Source organism: Corylus avellana, chromosome ca7, assembly GCF_901000735.1.
Source record: "Corylus avellana chromosome ca7, CavTom2PMs-1.0".
Taxonomy (NCBI): domain Eukaryota; kingdom Viridiplantae; phylum Streptophyta; class Magnoliopsida; order Fagales; family Betulaceae; genus Corylus; species Corylus avellana.
This window is the reverse complement of record NC_081547.1, coordinates 3,890,422-3,904,995: the sequence shown is the minus strand read 5'-3', so window position 1 is coordinate 3,904,995 and position 14,574 is coordinate 3,890,422. Positions and strand designations below refer to the sequence as shown.

Here is a 14,574-nt window from a genome sequence, read left to right as displayed (position 1 = left end):
ATTATTGGGAAAAAAAAAAAAAAATTTTTTTTTTGGTGATTTCAATTTAGTTATTGGACATTTAAATTAGATAATTAGCTCCTTAGGGTTTACCTGTGTTTTAAATTAATTATTCTGCCGTATAAATTATTACCAACCCTACATGAATAATTTACTTTACCACGTCACATCCACCAATATTAAGTCACGACAAGCCTATCAGACAAATGTAGACCACCTCCACCTCCACCCGTTTTTTTGTGCAAATGTGACCGACAAGTATAAGGCGACATTATGTTGGCGGGTGTCACACTGTAAATTGTCCACGTGACATACAAGCGGTTATTATTTGAACAACAAATTTAAAATACAGGTAAAGCTTAAGGAATTAATTGTTGAATTTGGAAACAAATGATTAAATTTAAATGGCAATAAAATTTAGGACTCATTTTGATTTTTTCCTAATTTTTCAAAGTAATTTTATGACAAAATTCTAAAATTCTGATTAAATGATATTTAATGGTGTTGTTTAAATATTTATTATCATTAATACGAGTAGTGTTAGAAGTCACTTTAAAAATGACGTGACTTATAAAATTACGATTGAGCTTGTGATTAATCATTATTTAATTTTGTTCAAATATTAATTTTATAAGTCACCTCATTTATAGAGTGACACAAGAGTGACTTATAAAATTACTACATTAATACATTATGCCAGTTTAAATTACATATTGAGTAAATAAAATTTAAATTATTTAATAAAAATGAAAAGAACTTTATCATAAAATTATTATTTTTTAAAAATATCTAAAATCCTCATATGAAAATTCTCCAAAATTATTGGAATTAGTATATGGTCATCAATTTTAACGTCATCGTTTACAACTTACAAGTTGGCGAAAGTTTGGAACTCCAAGCCCACCCACTTCTTCATTTTTCCGCATGAAACTCAAGAAAAACGCACGAGAAGGAGTGGGCCCCACTTTACTTTTCAGTCGAACGAGAAACGGATGAAACTTTAGAGAAAGAGAGAAGGAGAGAGACTTTTCTTTTATTTCCATATTTGTCCTCTCTCTTCCACGCCCAATTCCCCCTCAGAATCCCATTCTCTACCGCCCACCTGAGCTTCACCCAGACCCAAACCCAAACCCAAACCCAACCCCATAACCCGGCAAAATGGTATCCGACTCGGAGCTAATCGCGCGGCTCCGGGAGTTTCTCCGGAGCTCGGACCTCAACACGACGACCACCGGCACCGTGCGTCGGCGGCTCGAGGAAGATTTCGGCGTGGATTTGACGGAAAAAAAGGCCTTCATAAGGGAACAGGTGGACCTGTTCCTCCAGAGCGAGCACGAGGAAGCCGAGGAGGTCGGCGAAGCTGAAGAAGATGATCGGACGGCGACGGCCGAACCGCAGGAAACCGACGGCTCTGGTTCCAAGAACGAAGATGATGATGAAGAAGAAGAAGAAGAGATTGAAGAAACGAGTAATGGGAAGGGTAAACGACGGTCAGTTAATTTTATTTTCACATTTACGTTTTGCTTAATTCTGCATTTGCATATAAAATGTTTTTTTTTCCCCGGTAAATATGATATTATTCTATAGCAAATTTATGTGTGTATGACATGACTATTAATTTGCATATAAAATGTTTGGTTTTGCTGTTTTAATTTGATTAGTGGAGGCGCTTGGGAATTTATTTGAGTAATTGGGGGCTTGTATGATGACTAAATTTTGTAGCTTTGTACATTGTGTGTTCTGAAAGGTTACGTAGATTTTGGGTTTTCATCCAAATCAAGAAAGTGCGTGTTCACGTTATTATTTGCTTTATGTAGCAGCAAAGTTTCATTAGGGCTTTGAACCCAAGGGGTTGGCCTGGTGGTTGGACAGCCTAGGACTTTGAATATGCTCCTCAAGGTTTTAGGTTCGAAACCCTAGGAATGTAAACTGCTTCTTAGGGCGATCAGACTGGGGATTTGCCCCTTAAATTAACTGAGGTGTAATTGCGAGAAATTCTTTGTCGAGGGTCTGTGCACTTTCAGATTAGTCGGAGCGAAGCTCCGGATACCTGTGCCAAATCAAAAAAAAAAAAGTTTCATTAGGACTTCGCGATTATCATGCAGTTTTGTCTTTAAAAATCGATGACTGATTCTTGACTGTAAAGGCTCTTTCTTTTTGTAGATAATGGTAAAAATGAGGAAGGATCTTGTGATTAACACATACTGAGAGCGTCTGTTTTAATTTGAACAGGTCCTCAACAAAATCGAATGGCTGTCATTGCCGTTGAAGCATCTCCAACAGATTAACCATAGATGTTCTAGGAAGAAAAAAAAATTTGTGAACAATGATTTTCTCCTTCAAATTCCCCTCTAGGTGTTTTTTTTTTAAAAAAAAAATTTTAAATTTTATTATTTATTTACTTAGGCTCCATAGTTTTTCAGGTGAAAATTTTAAGGAAATTGAGAAAATGGATATTTTCTCTGAACTCCTTGTATGTTCTGTTTTGATTAGTTTACCTTGTTTTCTTTTTTTCCACTAGCTTGGGCAGAAATTATCTCTTCATGGATTTAAGTTTTGATCTCAACAAAATATTTCTCTGGAACATGTTTGTCAAAACAATAGACCTTTTTTTTCCCTCACTTTTTGGGTTATTCAAATTCCATGATTGCAAGTCCTTTGCAATTCTCCAAAATCTCAACGGTAGTTAGTAATAGTTGGTTCTTCATGTTATGAAGAAAATATCTAGAGACTTGGTATTTTAGTCGAAGTTGACAAATCCATTGACACAAAGTGCTGCCTCCTTTTCATTATGTACTTTGCCTTGCAAAAAGGGAAAAAATGGTTTCAGGAAAAGTGCCTGCCTTCTGCATTTACTATCATGTGCTTAAAGCTCTACCGGCTTTGATCCGAAGTTTTATCATGTAGTGACATCAAGCTTTTCTTATTTTAGATTTTTTTTGTTGGGTAGAATCCACTTGAAATGCTCTGAGAACTGAATCTTCTTACTTCATTTTATTGTTGGCCTGGAAGTAAGATGACCAGGGTGTGTTTGGAAACTTTCCTGAAAGAATCCCTTCATAAAAAGAGGTCATTACCTGGTGTTGATCCCATCAAAGTGGAGTCATGGGAGGGCAGATACGATAACCCAAGACCTTTCCTAGAGCACCTGACAAGAATCACTTCAAACACTTAATATGGCCCCTAAAGCAATTCTTATCAGCCTATTGTGCATCTTATATGAAAAAATGAATGTTTACAATTGACTTCACTGAAAAAGCAACCACTATGATTCAAAAGTTGCTTGATGTTACTAATGATGTATTCTGTAAACTATCTGTGGTTTATTTTTTCCCCACTCATTGCAGATTCAGTAAAAAATGGGTTCAGCTTTTTTGTTCTTTTTTTTTTTTTAAAAAAAAAATGATTTTTTGTTGTGGGTGAAGTAGGTGAACTGTGCAAAGACAGTATGCAGCCTATAACAATGAAAAAAAAAAAATACAAAACAAAACAAAAACAAAAACAAACAAACAAATTTATGGCATCTTTCCCCAAAACATTAATCCCTGTATTTATTGGGTTAATTTAGTGGCTGTCCCTGCAATCACACAAAGTTGTTACTTTATTTGGAAATTTGTTTTAGAAGTTTCTATGTTGTTATTTTATATTATATATATATATTAAATCTCCCCCATTTTCTTATATCTCAAATGGATCTCGTGTATTCACCTGGAATATCTTCCATATACATTGTTCACTGATTGTTGTTTTTTCTTAAAAATCAGGTCTAACAAGCTTAGTCCTGAGGTAAAGAAAAGAGGGGGTGGTTTCAATAAATTATGTAGCCTTTCTCCACAACTTCAGGAATTCCTTGGGGAGCCTGAAATGGCAAGGACTGAGGTATATTTAGAAAATGATGGAGAAGTTACTTTTCCATTGTCATTATTAATCTGGTAGTTCAGGAATCATCATTATTGTAAAATTGTTTGTTTGTTATCTCGGTTCTAGGTTGTCAAGCAATTGTGGGCCTACATTAGAGAGAAAAATTTGCAAGACCCCAAAAATAGGCGAAATATAAACTGTGATGAACCATTGCGTGCCCTTTTCCGTGTTGATTCCATCAACATGTTCCAAATGAATAAGGTCTTATCAAAGCATATTTGGCCGTTGGATTCAGATGATGGTATGCCATTACCTCTTTATTTTTGTTAGTTATTTATTTTATTTCTGTTATTTTTTATGTTGGATCTGTAAAATTTTTAATAGAAAATTTCTTGTTCCCAATTTTTACTGTGTTCCTTCTTTGAGAAGGATTGTGAAGTTTGACCACTGCAATGATCCTATAATGTTTTATAGAACTAAGAAAGAACATTTATTGATTTCATAAATATTATGCTGCCTTTGTTCTATAAATTGCTGACTCAAACTATCACGTCTTTTCTAGTTTCAGTCTCATGTAAATTCTTGAAATATTACTTATTCTATGTTTCTTGATATAGTTTTGCCCGTCAAGTCAACACAGAAGGAAAAACCGCAGAAGCAAGAAAGAGAAGAAGGTAGGACCAATAAATTCAGTTTTCTAGATGATATTATGATGCTTGTTATAAATGTTGCTTTTCATTGGTACGTGGAGTGACCATGGCCTTCTTCTCACCAATTGCATGTTACTGATGGTGATACATCTTTCTTCTTAGCTCGACTTCATACTTTCTTCTTGCCTTTCACATTCAGAATTCTGCTTCCTTATGTTTGCAACTCAATTGAATATGCATTACACTAGGTCTTTCAGTGCAGTGGGAGTCTATTTGACACAACCTTCTCTTTCACTGACAAGTTATACTTAAAGGTGAAAGAATAGTACATTTTTTCCTGGTAGACAGCTCCACCTGGGTTTGTAGCCCTTGTGAGCTTTACTAGATTTCATTGCTAAAAAGTTATTTGGGTTAGCTAATTGAATTTAGCTCTGAACAGCATATACTAGTTAATTACTTGTAACAGGTTTATGGCATTCTTTTTATGTACCTCATCTTGATCTCAACTTCAGATCCAGATGAGCCAAAAAGGAAGGAAAAAAGGCAGAAGGGCGGGAAATCTGGTTTTCTTGCTCCTCTTCAACTCTCAGACGCCCTAGTGAAATTCTTTGGTACTGGGGAAAGTGAATTATCACGGGCTGGTGCAGTAAAAAGAATGTGGGAGTACATAAAGCAAAACAACCTCCAGGTATCTTGATTCTCTGCTTGATGAAACGCTATGATTACTTCGTAGTTCTAGATTTATTGATTTCTTGATCAAGGTGGCCTCCTCTTTTCATTCTAAATTGCCTCAAAGAAAACTGTAAAATCATTCCACTCCTTAATTAATTTTCTAAAATTAAAAAATCATAGCAGCCTGCTGAGTTGAGAAAATGGCTAGTCCTGATTATGAAATCAGGATCACTTGGACCTTGTGTGCAAATGGTGTTTGCGTAGCTCGTTTTTTCTTTTTTGTTTTTTTATAAGTAATTGGTCCCAAGAGAGGGGAAGGGGAAATTCAAATTAGTGACCTCTATTTCATGAGGCGTTGTCCCTAGTCGATTGAGGTACCCTTAAGGTGTGCCCTAGTAAGTAAAATATCAATACAAAAGGATGCCAGAAAAAAGGGGGCATCTCCCTGCAACTGGGGGCACACTAAAAGGAAGATGAACCAGTAAGTTACACTCTTTCTGACTATTAGTAACTTAGAAGTTGACATTGTGCTAAATTGTGGTCGTCATTATGATGTAGAATGTAATGTCTTGTTTTTTTCTTTATGGCAGTCTTGAGGGTGACACTGAGGTATCGTTAGGGAGTACTTTAAATCTTTAATCAATCACACTACTGTTGCAGAGTTTATCTTTATGAGGAAGGGTTTATTTTGGGGATCCTATCAATTTGGTAGAGGTAGATAATAGTTCTGTGACAGAAATGCTTAGTATCAGTTTTGGCTTCTTATGGCATCTTTCCTTGTGAATGCGTAGCTAAAAAGTCACTCAAAAACTCTCTTTGCTTGTTCATGAAGGATCCATCCGACAAGAGGAGAATACTATGTGATGAGAAGCTGAAAGAACTCTTTGACGTTGACTCCTTTACTGGCTTCACTGTTTCAAAACTCCTAGCTGCTCATTTCATCAAAGCAGAACAGTGAGTCACTTGCACAGTTCTTGTCAAACCCAATGGAATGGAAGTTTTGCTACTACGTTTAGTTTAGCTTTTCAGTGTTTTGTTTGTTGGTTCTTTTGTGTATCTTTTTGTACGGCCCACAAACAGGGAAAATATAAAATTTTAAAAAAAGAAAAAGGAAAAAAAAAATTAAATCATTTTCTCTGGCATTTCGTATTACATTTTCATGTCTTGCTTAGCTGCTGGATTACTGTAAGTCTTAGTATTTTTCGTTTCTTTGATATCTCCGCCTTGCACTTCCAGTAGAGTTACAAAGGTCAAAGAGGAAGCCTAAATATAGTAGTATAATAATATGATTTGCAAGAAATGTGGGGCATTATTGATGTTGAAGATGCACTTGATTGGACGGTCAAGTTCAGCCAATGGACACATGCAAAGCGTCTATGGACAAGTGAAGACTTGTCAGAGCTTGTCAACAGGGAAAACTCTTTGATACTTAAATTTGCTTACTTAAATTAGCAAAGGGAGCATAGTATGGCACTCAGGGTTTTGTGAGATTTAGTGTATGAGCATGGGTGTACTTATAATGGTTATATGACCTCTTATGTAGAGAGTTTCATTGCTGGATTTTTCACATCGGATTATGTGGTCATTAATGGATTATGGCTTTAGTTAGATTTTGTGCCTGAAATCACGGATTGAAATGAAAAAGTAGTTATCTTCAATGCTACAATTCTGACATTCTCTAACTAAAGAACTGTTAGTCTGACATGATTGGTCGAGCTATTCGGTTTCTCTCTCTTGCCAAATCCTCTCGTATGTTCTCTGTTCTATTTCTTTGCGTTGGTCTTAGTGTTCTAGTTTTTTATTTTTATTTTTATTTTTAAATCAGGGAAAGGAAAATGGAAAATGGAAAATCTCCGTGTTCTTGTTGGGACTTGCGGTTTAAGTCTGACCCTCCTTACCAAAATCCTAGGCTCCCAAGTTCGTTTTTCTGTCCTGAATCGGTCGAGTGTGTATATAGTCTATCAATTTTTTTACATCTTGCAGAGAATGGTAAGACTGAATAACATTCATTTCTTACTAGATAAAGCATGAACTTTGAGCCTTTTACCTGGGTAAATCGTTGTTAAGGAAATGTAGTGATTGGCATGTCATTCTATAAATGTTAATAAACACACAAGTTCAAAAATATGATAAGCTTAGATTAGCATTTTCTTCGTTTCTTGCATCCATAATCTTATGTTGGCTACGTGAAATTATGGCATAGTTGCAAAATTAAGAATATAGAGATTTTTTTTTTTTTTAGGATAATAATGCAAGTCATAAGTAGGTAGAATATTTTATCCAAACCAACTATATCACAACTACCAAATGAAACGATGGACAAACAACTTATAGTCCTGCGGTCAATATCTGGTTACCTAAGGGAGAGGCTTTCTTCTCATTGCAAAGCCACTACTTTCCTCCTATTTTTATCTAGATATAAAACACTTGTTCAAATACATATTTGAAGACTAAAATTTTGCCACATCAATTAGTAAAATATGAGAAATACTACATACACTTTTACGTTCACACTTGCTCCATGACAACAACAAAAAATTATTATTAGATTTCATAGTTTATCTCTTTTTTCAATTTGAATCGCGGGTAACCCTTCACCAATTTTGTTCTTCCTGTAGCAAAATCAAATCAATTAATAGTCGAGTACTTGCACGATAATGTAAAAACTCTTCATGCATTGAATGGATTACTTGGTGTGACATATGTTAGATATGTGATTGTCATGTTCAAATGCTTCATATTTTAAGAGCTTCTACAAAATCGGAAGCAGTGTTCGCATCAAAGAAGCGCTAGAAGACTTGTGAATGGGTTCTTTTAAGGGGGTTTAAAATAACTCAAGTTCGGCTTTGTTTGTAACCCTTTTTCTTATTTCTTTTGCATTATGTTTTCAAATCAAAACTTTAACAAACAACTCAAAATTGTTTTTAGCTTTATGTCTATTTTTTTTTTTTTTAAAAAAAAAAACACACATTATTAACAAACACGAAGCCCCACATACTCTTTCTCAGTTTCTTAAAACTTTTTCGCTGCCTTTTCTTTTTTGACTCTGGCCTTGGACAAAAACATATTTCCGTTGCCGGGAATCGAACCCGGGTCTCCTGGGTGAAAGCCAGATATCCTAACCGCTGGACGACAACGGATCTTGTGATAAGTTTGCATGTTTTAATATATAAATCTTTTTTTATCATGCGACTCCTTCAAACTAATGGTAAAAGGCGAGGATGAACATTAGTGAAAATGGTTATTAACCAAAATTTATGACAAAATATTTTCATTTGAGAAAGAAGTAGCGTAACTCGACCATTGTATATTTGCAAATAGAGAAAATGGTGATAATTAAGCTTTGGTTACATTTGGAGCCATTGGGGTATAATGGATAATTTAACTCACACACGACACATTCTTCATAAGAATTAACAGAAAATCCTAATAAATGGGTTGAAGCAAAAAAAACTAAATAGTTTAAAAGAATCAATTGTCACTTTTTAAAGTTTAAGAGTGTTATTTAAGCTCAACGAGACTAAAGTATATATACATATTTTTTTTCTCGGTTGCAAAGTTGTTTAGGCATATTCTGCAAACTTGGTTTATTGGATATGATCCACCAAATTGAGAGTGGAACTTGTGTGTTTTCTCTTTTAACTTTTGATGTCAGCAATTGCCATATATAAAAAAAAAAACCCACGAGGAACCATTCAATAAACACAAGAGGATATTAAAAATATGCAAAAAAAAGCCAACAAAGGATGGTCTGAAATAGTTGTCATTTTGCATGAAAGGCATAATTCTATTGTTCTGTGACAAAATAAACCAAAAACAACCTTTGCCCATCACGTAGAATCCTTATCTCTAACCAACACATTACGACCCTCCGTTTTATCTCACATGAAGAAGAAGAAGGAAAAGATGGGATGCTTTTTTCACACGTGTCGTTCATATAGAATGAGAATCTCATCGTTGGAATCGAAGCGTTTCTAGCAACAGCACAGGAATTTGATCTCGAAGAAACGATTCCCTCGTGAGAGACCACGAATCTCACCCGCTATATGAAAAGCACCTCGCCACGTGTTAATGTCTGGTTAGTGGTGACAACCTCTTTTTGTTTTCGCTTTTCCATTCTAGACCTTTGATTGGGGATATATACAGAGGAAAAATTGAGCCCGGCCCCAACGTGTCAGCCTAATCCATATTGATTTATTTTCCCATCATGCCATCTCTACCCTTCATTTTTAATATTTTATCATTCTTTTTTTTTTTTCTCGCTCACTCTCTTACACCCTTAGGTGACATCCACTCTCACAATTACGTAGGTCGAATATCACCTTGTGTTGAACATTTTCAAACATAAAAACGAAAAAGATACATCTTTTTTATCTTAGGTAGTAGATTTATATACTTTGGGTAAGTAAGACGCAAGACTTTTGCTTTAACAAAAAAAGCTATTTGAGTTAAGTATGGGTTGTAACACTCAATAATTTCGATTGCATAAAATAATAGAAATATATTCTCGCACAGCTTGAAGTAAGATATTATAGTTTTTTATTTATTTATTTATGACTTGTATATACCCTATAAATATGAGATTGATTGGAATTTGAATAGAAGTCGAAAACAAATGGAGGAGAATATTGTGCCCGGTAAATTCGGTTTCATAAAAGTAATGAGAAAATATTCTCAAAATGTTTCAAGTAAAATATCAACATGAGTTATCGTTATTCTCAAAATTTTAGGTTAATTAGAGTTCGTTAAGGAGTCGAAAAATGACTAAAAGGACAAGTTAGTCAAGCTATCGACTAAGGGCTACCATGTGGTAGCAAGTGAGAGGGTGTGCTGATGTATCACGCATGTCCATATTGGCATGAATAGTTTCACTCAATTGTGAGTTCTATGATTGTTTTCATGAGGAATGTTATACTTTCTAAAATTTTTCTTCAAAATTTAATCACATATAACTTTATATTATTTTTCATAGAGGAAAAAAAACCCTAAAATGTAATGCTTTTGATCTTAAGATAACCTAACCCATCTCAATTGTTTGTAACAATTAAGAACCGCTAACATCTCTCAAAATTATAAAAATCCATGACCTAAAATTCTGTTTAAGTTAATGAATTTTTTTTTTTTTTTTTTTGTGGAAACTCAGTCAACAAAGGACTAATGAGAAAATTAAGGTGAAAAAGTACTCATTGATGTTTGATAATATAGTGAGAAAGAGAAAAGTAGGAAATTGCCCGGGTAAAAACTGGAATTGTCTTTGTTGACTTGGGTTAAGAAGTGTGAAGGCAGAAATTGTGAAGTAAAAGAACATCACAAGGTTTGATTGCCTTCACAGAATCACAAACACGAAAAGGGTAGTTTGGTAAGACGCGAAAATGCTTCTAGATTAATATATTTGATAGATCTTGAAATCTATTTTTTTGTTTTGATTTGAAAAGTATTTATATGAGAAGTTTCAGGGTAATTTAAAAAAAAAAACAACTCCTCTAAAAAAAAAAATAAAAGAGTAAAGTTCACTTAACCCCCTCAAAGTTTCAAACTACCACTTTAATGACAATTTACTCACAAACTATCAATTACGACAATTTATCTCTTAAACTACCAAAACAATGACAATGTACCTCCCAATGCCAGCAAAATGATAAAATTACTCCTATAGAATTTTTAATAAGACAAAAATACCCTTAAAATTTTGAAAAAAAAATTAAATTTTAGTATTTTTATTTTTATTTTAATAAGGATAACTTTATCATTTTGTTAAAATTTGGGGTACATTGTCATTGTTTTGATAGTTTGGGAGGCAAATTGTCGTAATTGATAGTTTGGAAGTAAATTAACATTAGGGTGGTAGTTTGAAGGGTTAAGTCAACTTTACCCAAAATAAAATAAAAGAAAGTAAAAGTAAAAAGAAAATAAAAAATTTCATTTTGACCCACGCCGCGTAATCCAAAGATTCTCCCACCTGACTCCACCCACCACTCGCCCGAGCCCGAGGCGAGTTTTTCACCGGGTCACCGAGTGAGACTCGGAGACGCGACGACCCGAGTGCGAGTTTTCGTATCTTCTTGTCCTGACTTCTGAATCTCCAATATAAAACGTGTGGGCTTTCCCTGTTCTAAGTTATCGGCTTCTATGTTAGAGACGAAGAAAGAGAGAGAAAATATTTGAGGGTGAGGGAGAAATGGGACCGACTTTGGATTTGAGCTTGGTCTTTGTCCCGAAAACCATTTCTGAATTCCTCGGAGAAATTTCAACCAACAAAAACGGCTCCGAGAAACTGTCAAAGCTCGATGATTGTGTGCAAAGATTGGAAGATGAAAGGAGGAAGATCGAAGCTTTCAAACGCGAGCTTCCTCTCTGTATGCTTCTCTTAACCGATGGTGGGTTCTCTCTCTTTCTCTCCCTCTCTGTTCTTTTCGATTTTATGGGGTTTATTTAGTATTTATTGAATTTTATGTGGTGGGTGTGTAGCTATTGGCAGGTTGAAGGAGGAGGCAATGCAGTGTACGGAAATCGATAGCGCTGACAAGAAGAACTGGATGAGCTCTGCTCAGCTCTGGAGCAATGGTACCACCTGCGATTACAAGAAAGAAGACTCAGCCTCAGAAGCAAAATTGGTGATTTTTTAAAATCTAAGAAAGAGTAAAAATTTTCTGGGGTTTCTGGGGATTAAATTTCTAATATTTGTTTTTGTTTTTGATTACAGCGAGGTGAAGAAGACGATCGGTCTGTGCTGGAGAACCCGGCTCAGCCATGGGGTAAGCGAAACAGGGGAGGGGCATTTGAGGCATCAAAGGAAGAAAACGAGGTTTCACAAGTCACTGGTCTTTCGCTTATGATTCCTCCACTGCTTGAATTGAATCCAGGCAATTCGGTTTCCAAAAAAAGAAGCTATTCTGGTTGCAGAGGTGGTTCTTCTGGTTCACCTTTGTTGACAGACCCACCTAGGAAACAAAGGCGGTACTGGTCGCCTCAGTTGCATCGGTGTTTCTCCGAGGCTGTTCGACAACTTGGGGGTGAGCAAGGTTAGGCCTTGTAAATTAATTAACAGCATTCAAAAGAAAAATTTTGGTTGGACTTTGGATCTTTAGAGATTGATAATTTGTTTTACCTTCCAGAATTGTGAACGATAACCATCTGCACAAATAAATTTTAAGCTATTTACTGGGCAGGTGTGTTTATACAAAGTTTTTACAGTATTTGTCCAAATTACTGGCAATAATTATTGTAAATCCCATATGAGGTTAGGGTTAGTGAAGTCAGCAAAAAGAAGAGAATGTACTCCTTTTTGGGATTCAGCTATCAGCAATTTGCTGGCAGATTGTTAGCAATTTGTTGACCAAATTATTAACAGCTCCGACAGCAAAATTACTGAGATCTTTATCTCTTTTCAGGGTCTTTGTTAGGTAAGTAAATGTAGGAAATGCAAATTATTTGGGAGATGCTTGCAGTTGAACCACTTTAAGGAACCAGAATGGGGTGGTTTCATTGTTTTCTGACATTCCAGTAGCCTGGCTTGCCGGTTGCAGGGCTTTCAGAAGCATTTTTTGAAATTATTCCCTTAGAAATTAATTAAAAAAAAAAAAAAAAAAGTACTATTCAATTTTGCTGAAGCATGCATGTTTTTATGGCCTCCCTTAAACATTTTACATAAAAATAAAATTTAGCTATTCTTCACATACTTGAATTAAGTTATCTTATATAATTAAATGCTCTCAGACTCTCTCTGTGGTATTGATCTGATTGTTTCGTTCCCCTTTGCAGTGGCCACTCCTAAACAAATTAGAGACCTCATGCAGGTGGATGGTCTCACAAATGATGAGGTGAAAAGCCATTTGCAAGTGAGTCCTTATTATCTGTTTTCTCACGTTCTGTCTTGTATAATTTTCCTTCCTATTTTCCCTTATTGATTTGTGCAAATACTTGTGCTTTCCCAGAAATATAGACTCCATGTTCGAAAACTTACATCTTCTTCAAATACAAATGGCTTATGCATGGCCCAAGATCAATGGGGAGAGCACTCAAATCCAAACACCTCTCGGTCTAGTTCTCCACAGGGTCTCCTTAGCGTGGGAGATGACTACAGCAATGAAGCAGGAGATGAGAAATCAGATGGTCTTAGTCGTAAAGATGGCTAGAAAAGGCAGCAGAAGATTGTAGACTCTTTGAAACCCCCATGATTTTTTCAGATACAAATAAACGTGGGGAATAATAAGATTTTATGGACGTATAATTAATACTTCTGACACGGAGAGATAGAGAGAGAGAGGAATTTGTACTAAAGTTGCTTTTTTCTTTCTTTTCTGAAGGCCCTACTGCAGAGAAAGGTGAGGAGGGTTTTAGCAGCCCTATTGACAAGTTTACTCCTCTACTTTTAAAGAGGTTTATGCTATGACCATAGGTAGGGGGATACTATTACTAGACTGAGAGATGACAGGACAGTCTTTACTCATGATGTTTTCTAACATATGTTCAACATTTAACTCCCTTTCAGTTAGTTGTGCTCTAATATCAGATTTTTAGGTTTGATTTGCCTTCTCCTTTCGATTATGCATTCTCTATACATTGTTTTTATTATTTGGTGTTAGAATTAACTATTATATTAGTATAAAATCAGACGCAACTCATTAAATATGTGATAAGATGTTGCTCATTGAGTATGTGAATCGAATGGACTGCAACTTTATTGTTAAGTCACAAAAAGAACAACTTATGGAATGAATTAAATATCTTGATACTATATATAATAAGTGAATGAAACTGCCAAAGAAAAATGATGTTTATATAATGAGCAGCCATTAATGTCAACTATCAAGTGTAATGGTATATTACTATCTTTAAGTATAATCTTAATCATATTTACATAAATTCCTAAGTGTCTTCTATGCACCGACATTCTTTACTTCCTCGCAATTTTTTACTCTCTCCAGCGGACATATACGACTTAAAGGATGCTGGTGCGCGGTATGTGGTGTTGAGCTTTTTTCTCCTTACAGTGACTCCATGTGCACCTACACTTCTTACATCTTGTCATGTTCTTAATTTGCAGCCTTTTGGTTTGTCTTCATCGAGGCTAGCTAGATATTTTTCTGCAGCTGACAAGTCGTCTTGATTTACTTCTTTGGAGGTTTCAACCGATTGAAAACCATAAATATTAAAGATAAAAAGAGCGATGGTGGAAAGTGGAAAGGACCTCTGTTTAGAATTTTCAAGCTCTAACATTAAAGGGGAAAAGAAAAATCCTCTTAATATTGGATTTTGATTTTGATTTTGATAAATAGTAGTGAGAGTGAAAGGCTGAAAGCCATATAAAAGGGTGTGTGAGAGTTGAAGCGAAAGAATGAAAGTGTGTATTAATAGCATAACTCTTAGTCTAGAGGCTTGTTCGTTAAAA

The 14,574-nt window shown here is 35.2% G+C and overlaps 2 protein-coding genes and 1 non-coding gene across 4 annotated transcripts; 2 read left to right on the top strand and 1 right to left on the bottom strand.

The window, feature by feature from the left end:
* Positions 1–946: 946 nt before the first annotated feature.
* Positions 947–6,791, top strand: LOC132188204 (upstream activation factor subunit spp27-like). The gene is made up of 6 exons (XM_059602613.1): positions 947–1,490; positions 3,765–3,879; positions 3,988–4,162; positions 4,479–4,535; positions 5,024–5,199; positions 6,016–6,791. The coding sequence occupies exons 1-6, from the start codon at positions 1,159–1,161 to the stop codon at positions 6,139–6,141; spliced, it is 981 nt and encodes a 326-aa protein (XP_059458596.1). The 5' UTR covers positions 947–1,158; the 3' UTR covers positions 6,142–6,791.
* A 1,460-nt stretch (positions 6,792–8,251) lies between these two features.
* On the bottom strand, positions 8,252–8,323 carry TRNAE-UUC (transfer RNA glutamic acid (anticodon UUC)). Its single transcript has one exon. It is a non-coding gene; the product is annotated as a tRNA-Glu (tRNA).
* Positions 8,324–11,184: 2,861 nt separating this feature from the next.
* On the top strand, positions 11,185–13,724 carry LOC132187550 (transcription factor HHO5). Of its 2 annotated transcripts, none has more exons than XM_059601899.1 (5): positions 11,185–11,560; positions 11,652–11,797; positions 11,887–12,196; positions 12,945–13,021; positions 13,118–13,724. In XM_059601899.1, the coding sequence occupies exons 1-5, from the start codon at positions 11,362–11,364 to the stop codon at positions 13,316–13,318; spliced, it is 933 nt and encodes a 310-aa protein (XP_059457882.1). In that variant the 5' UTR covers positions 11,185–11,361; the 3' UTR covers positions 13,319–13,724. The 2 variants fall into 2 exon arrangements, with proteins under 2 accessions (XP_059457882.1, XP_059457880.1); XM_059601897.1 differs by having other exon boundaries at positions 11,187–11,560; positions 11,887–12,205.
* The last annotated feature ends 850 nt before the right edge of the window (positions 13,725–14,574 follow it).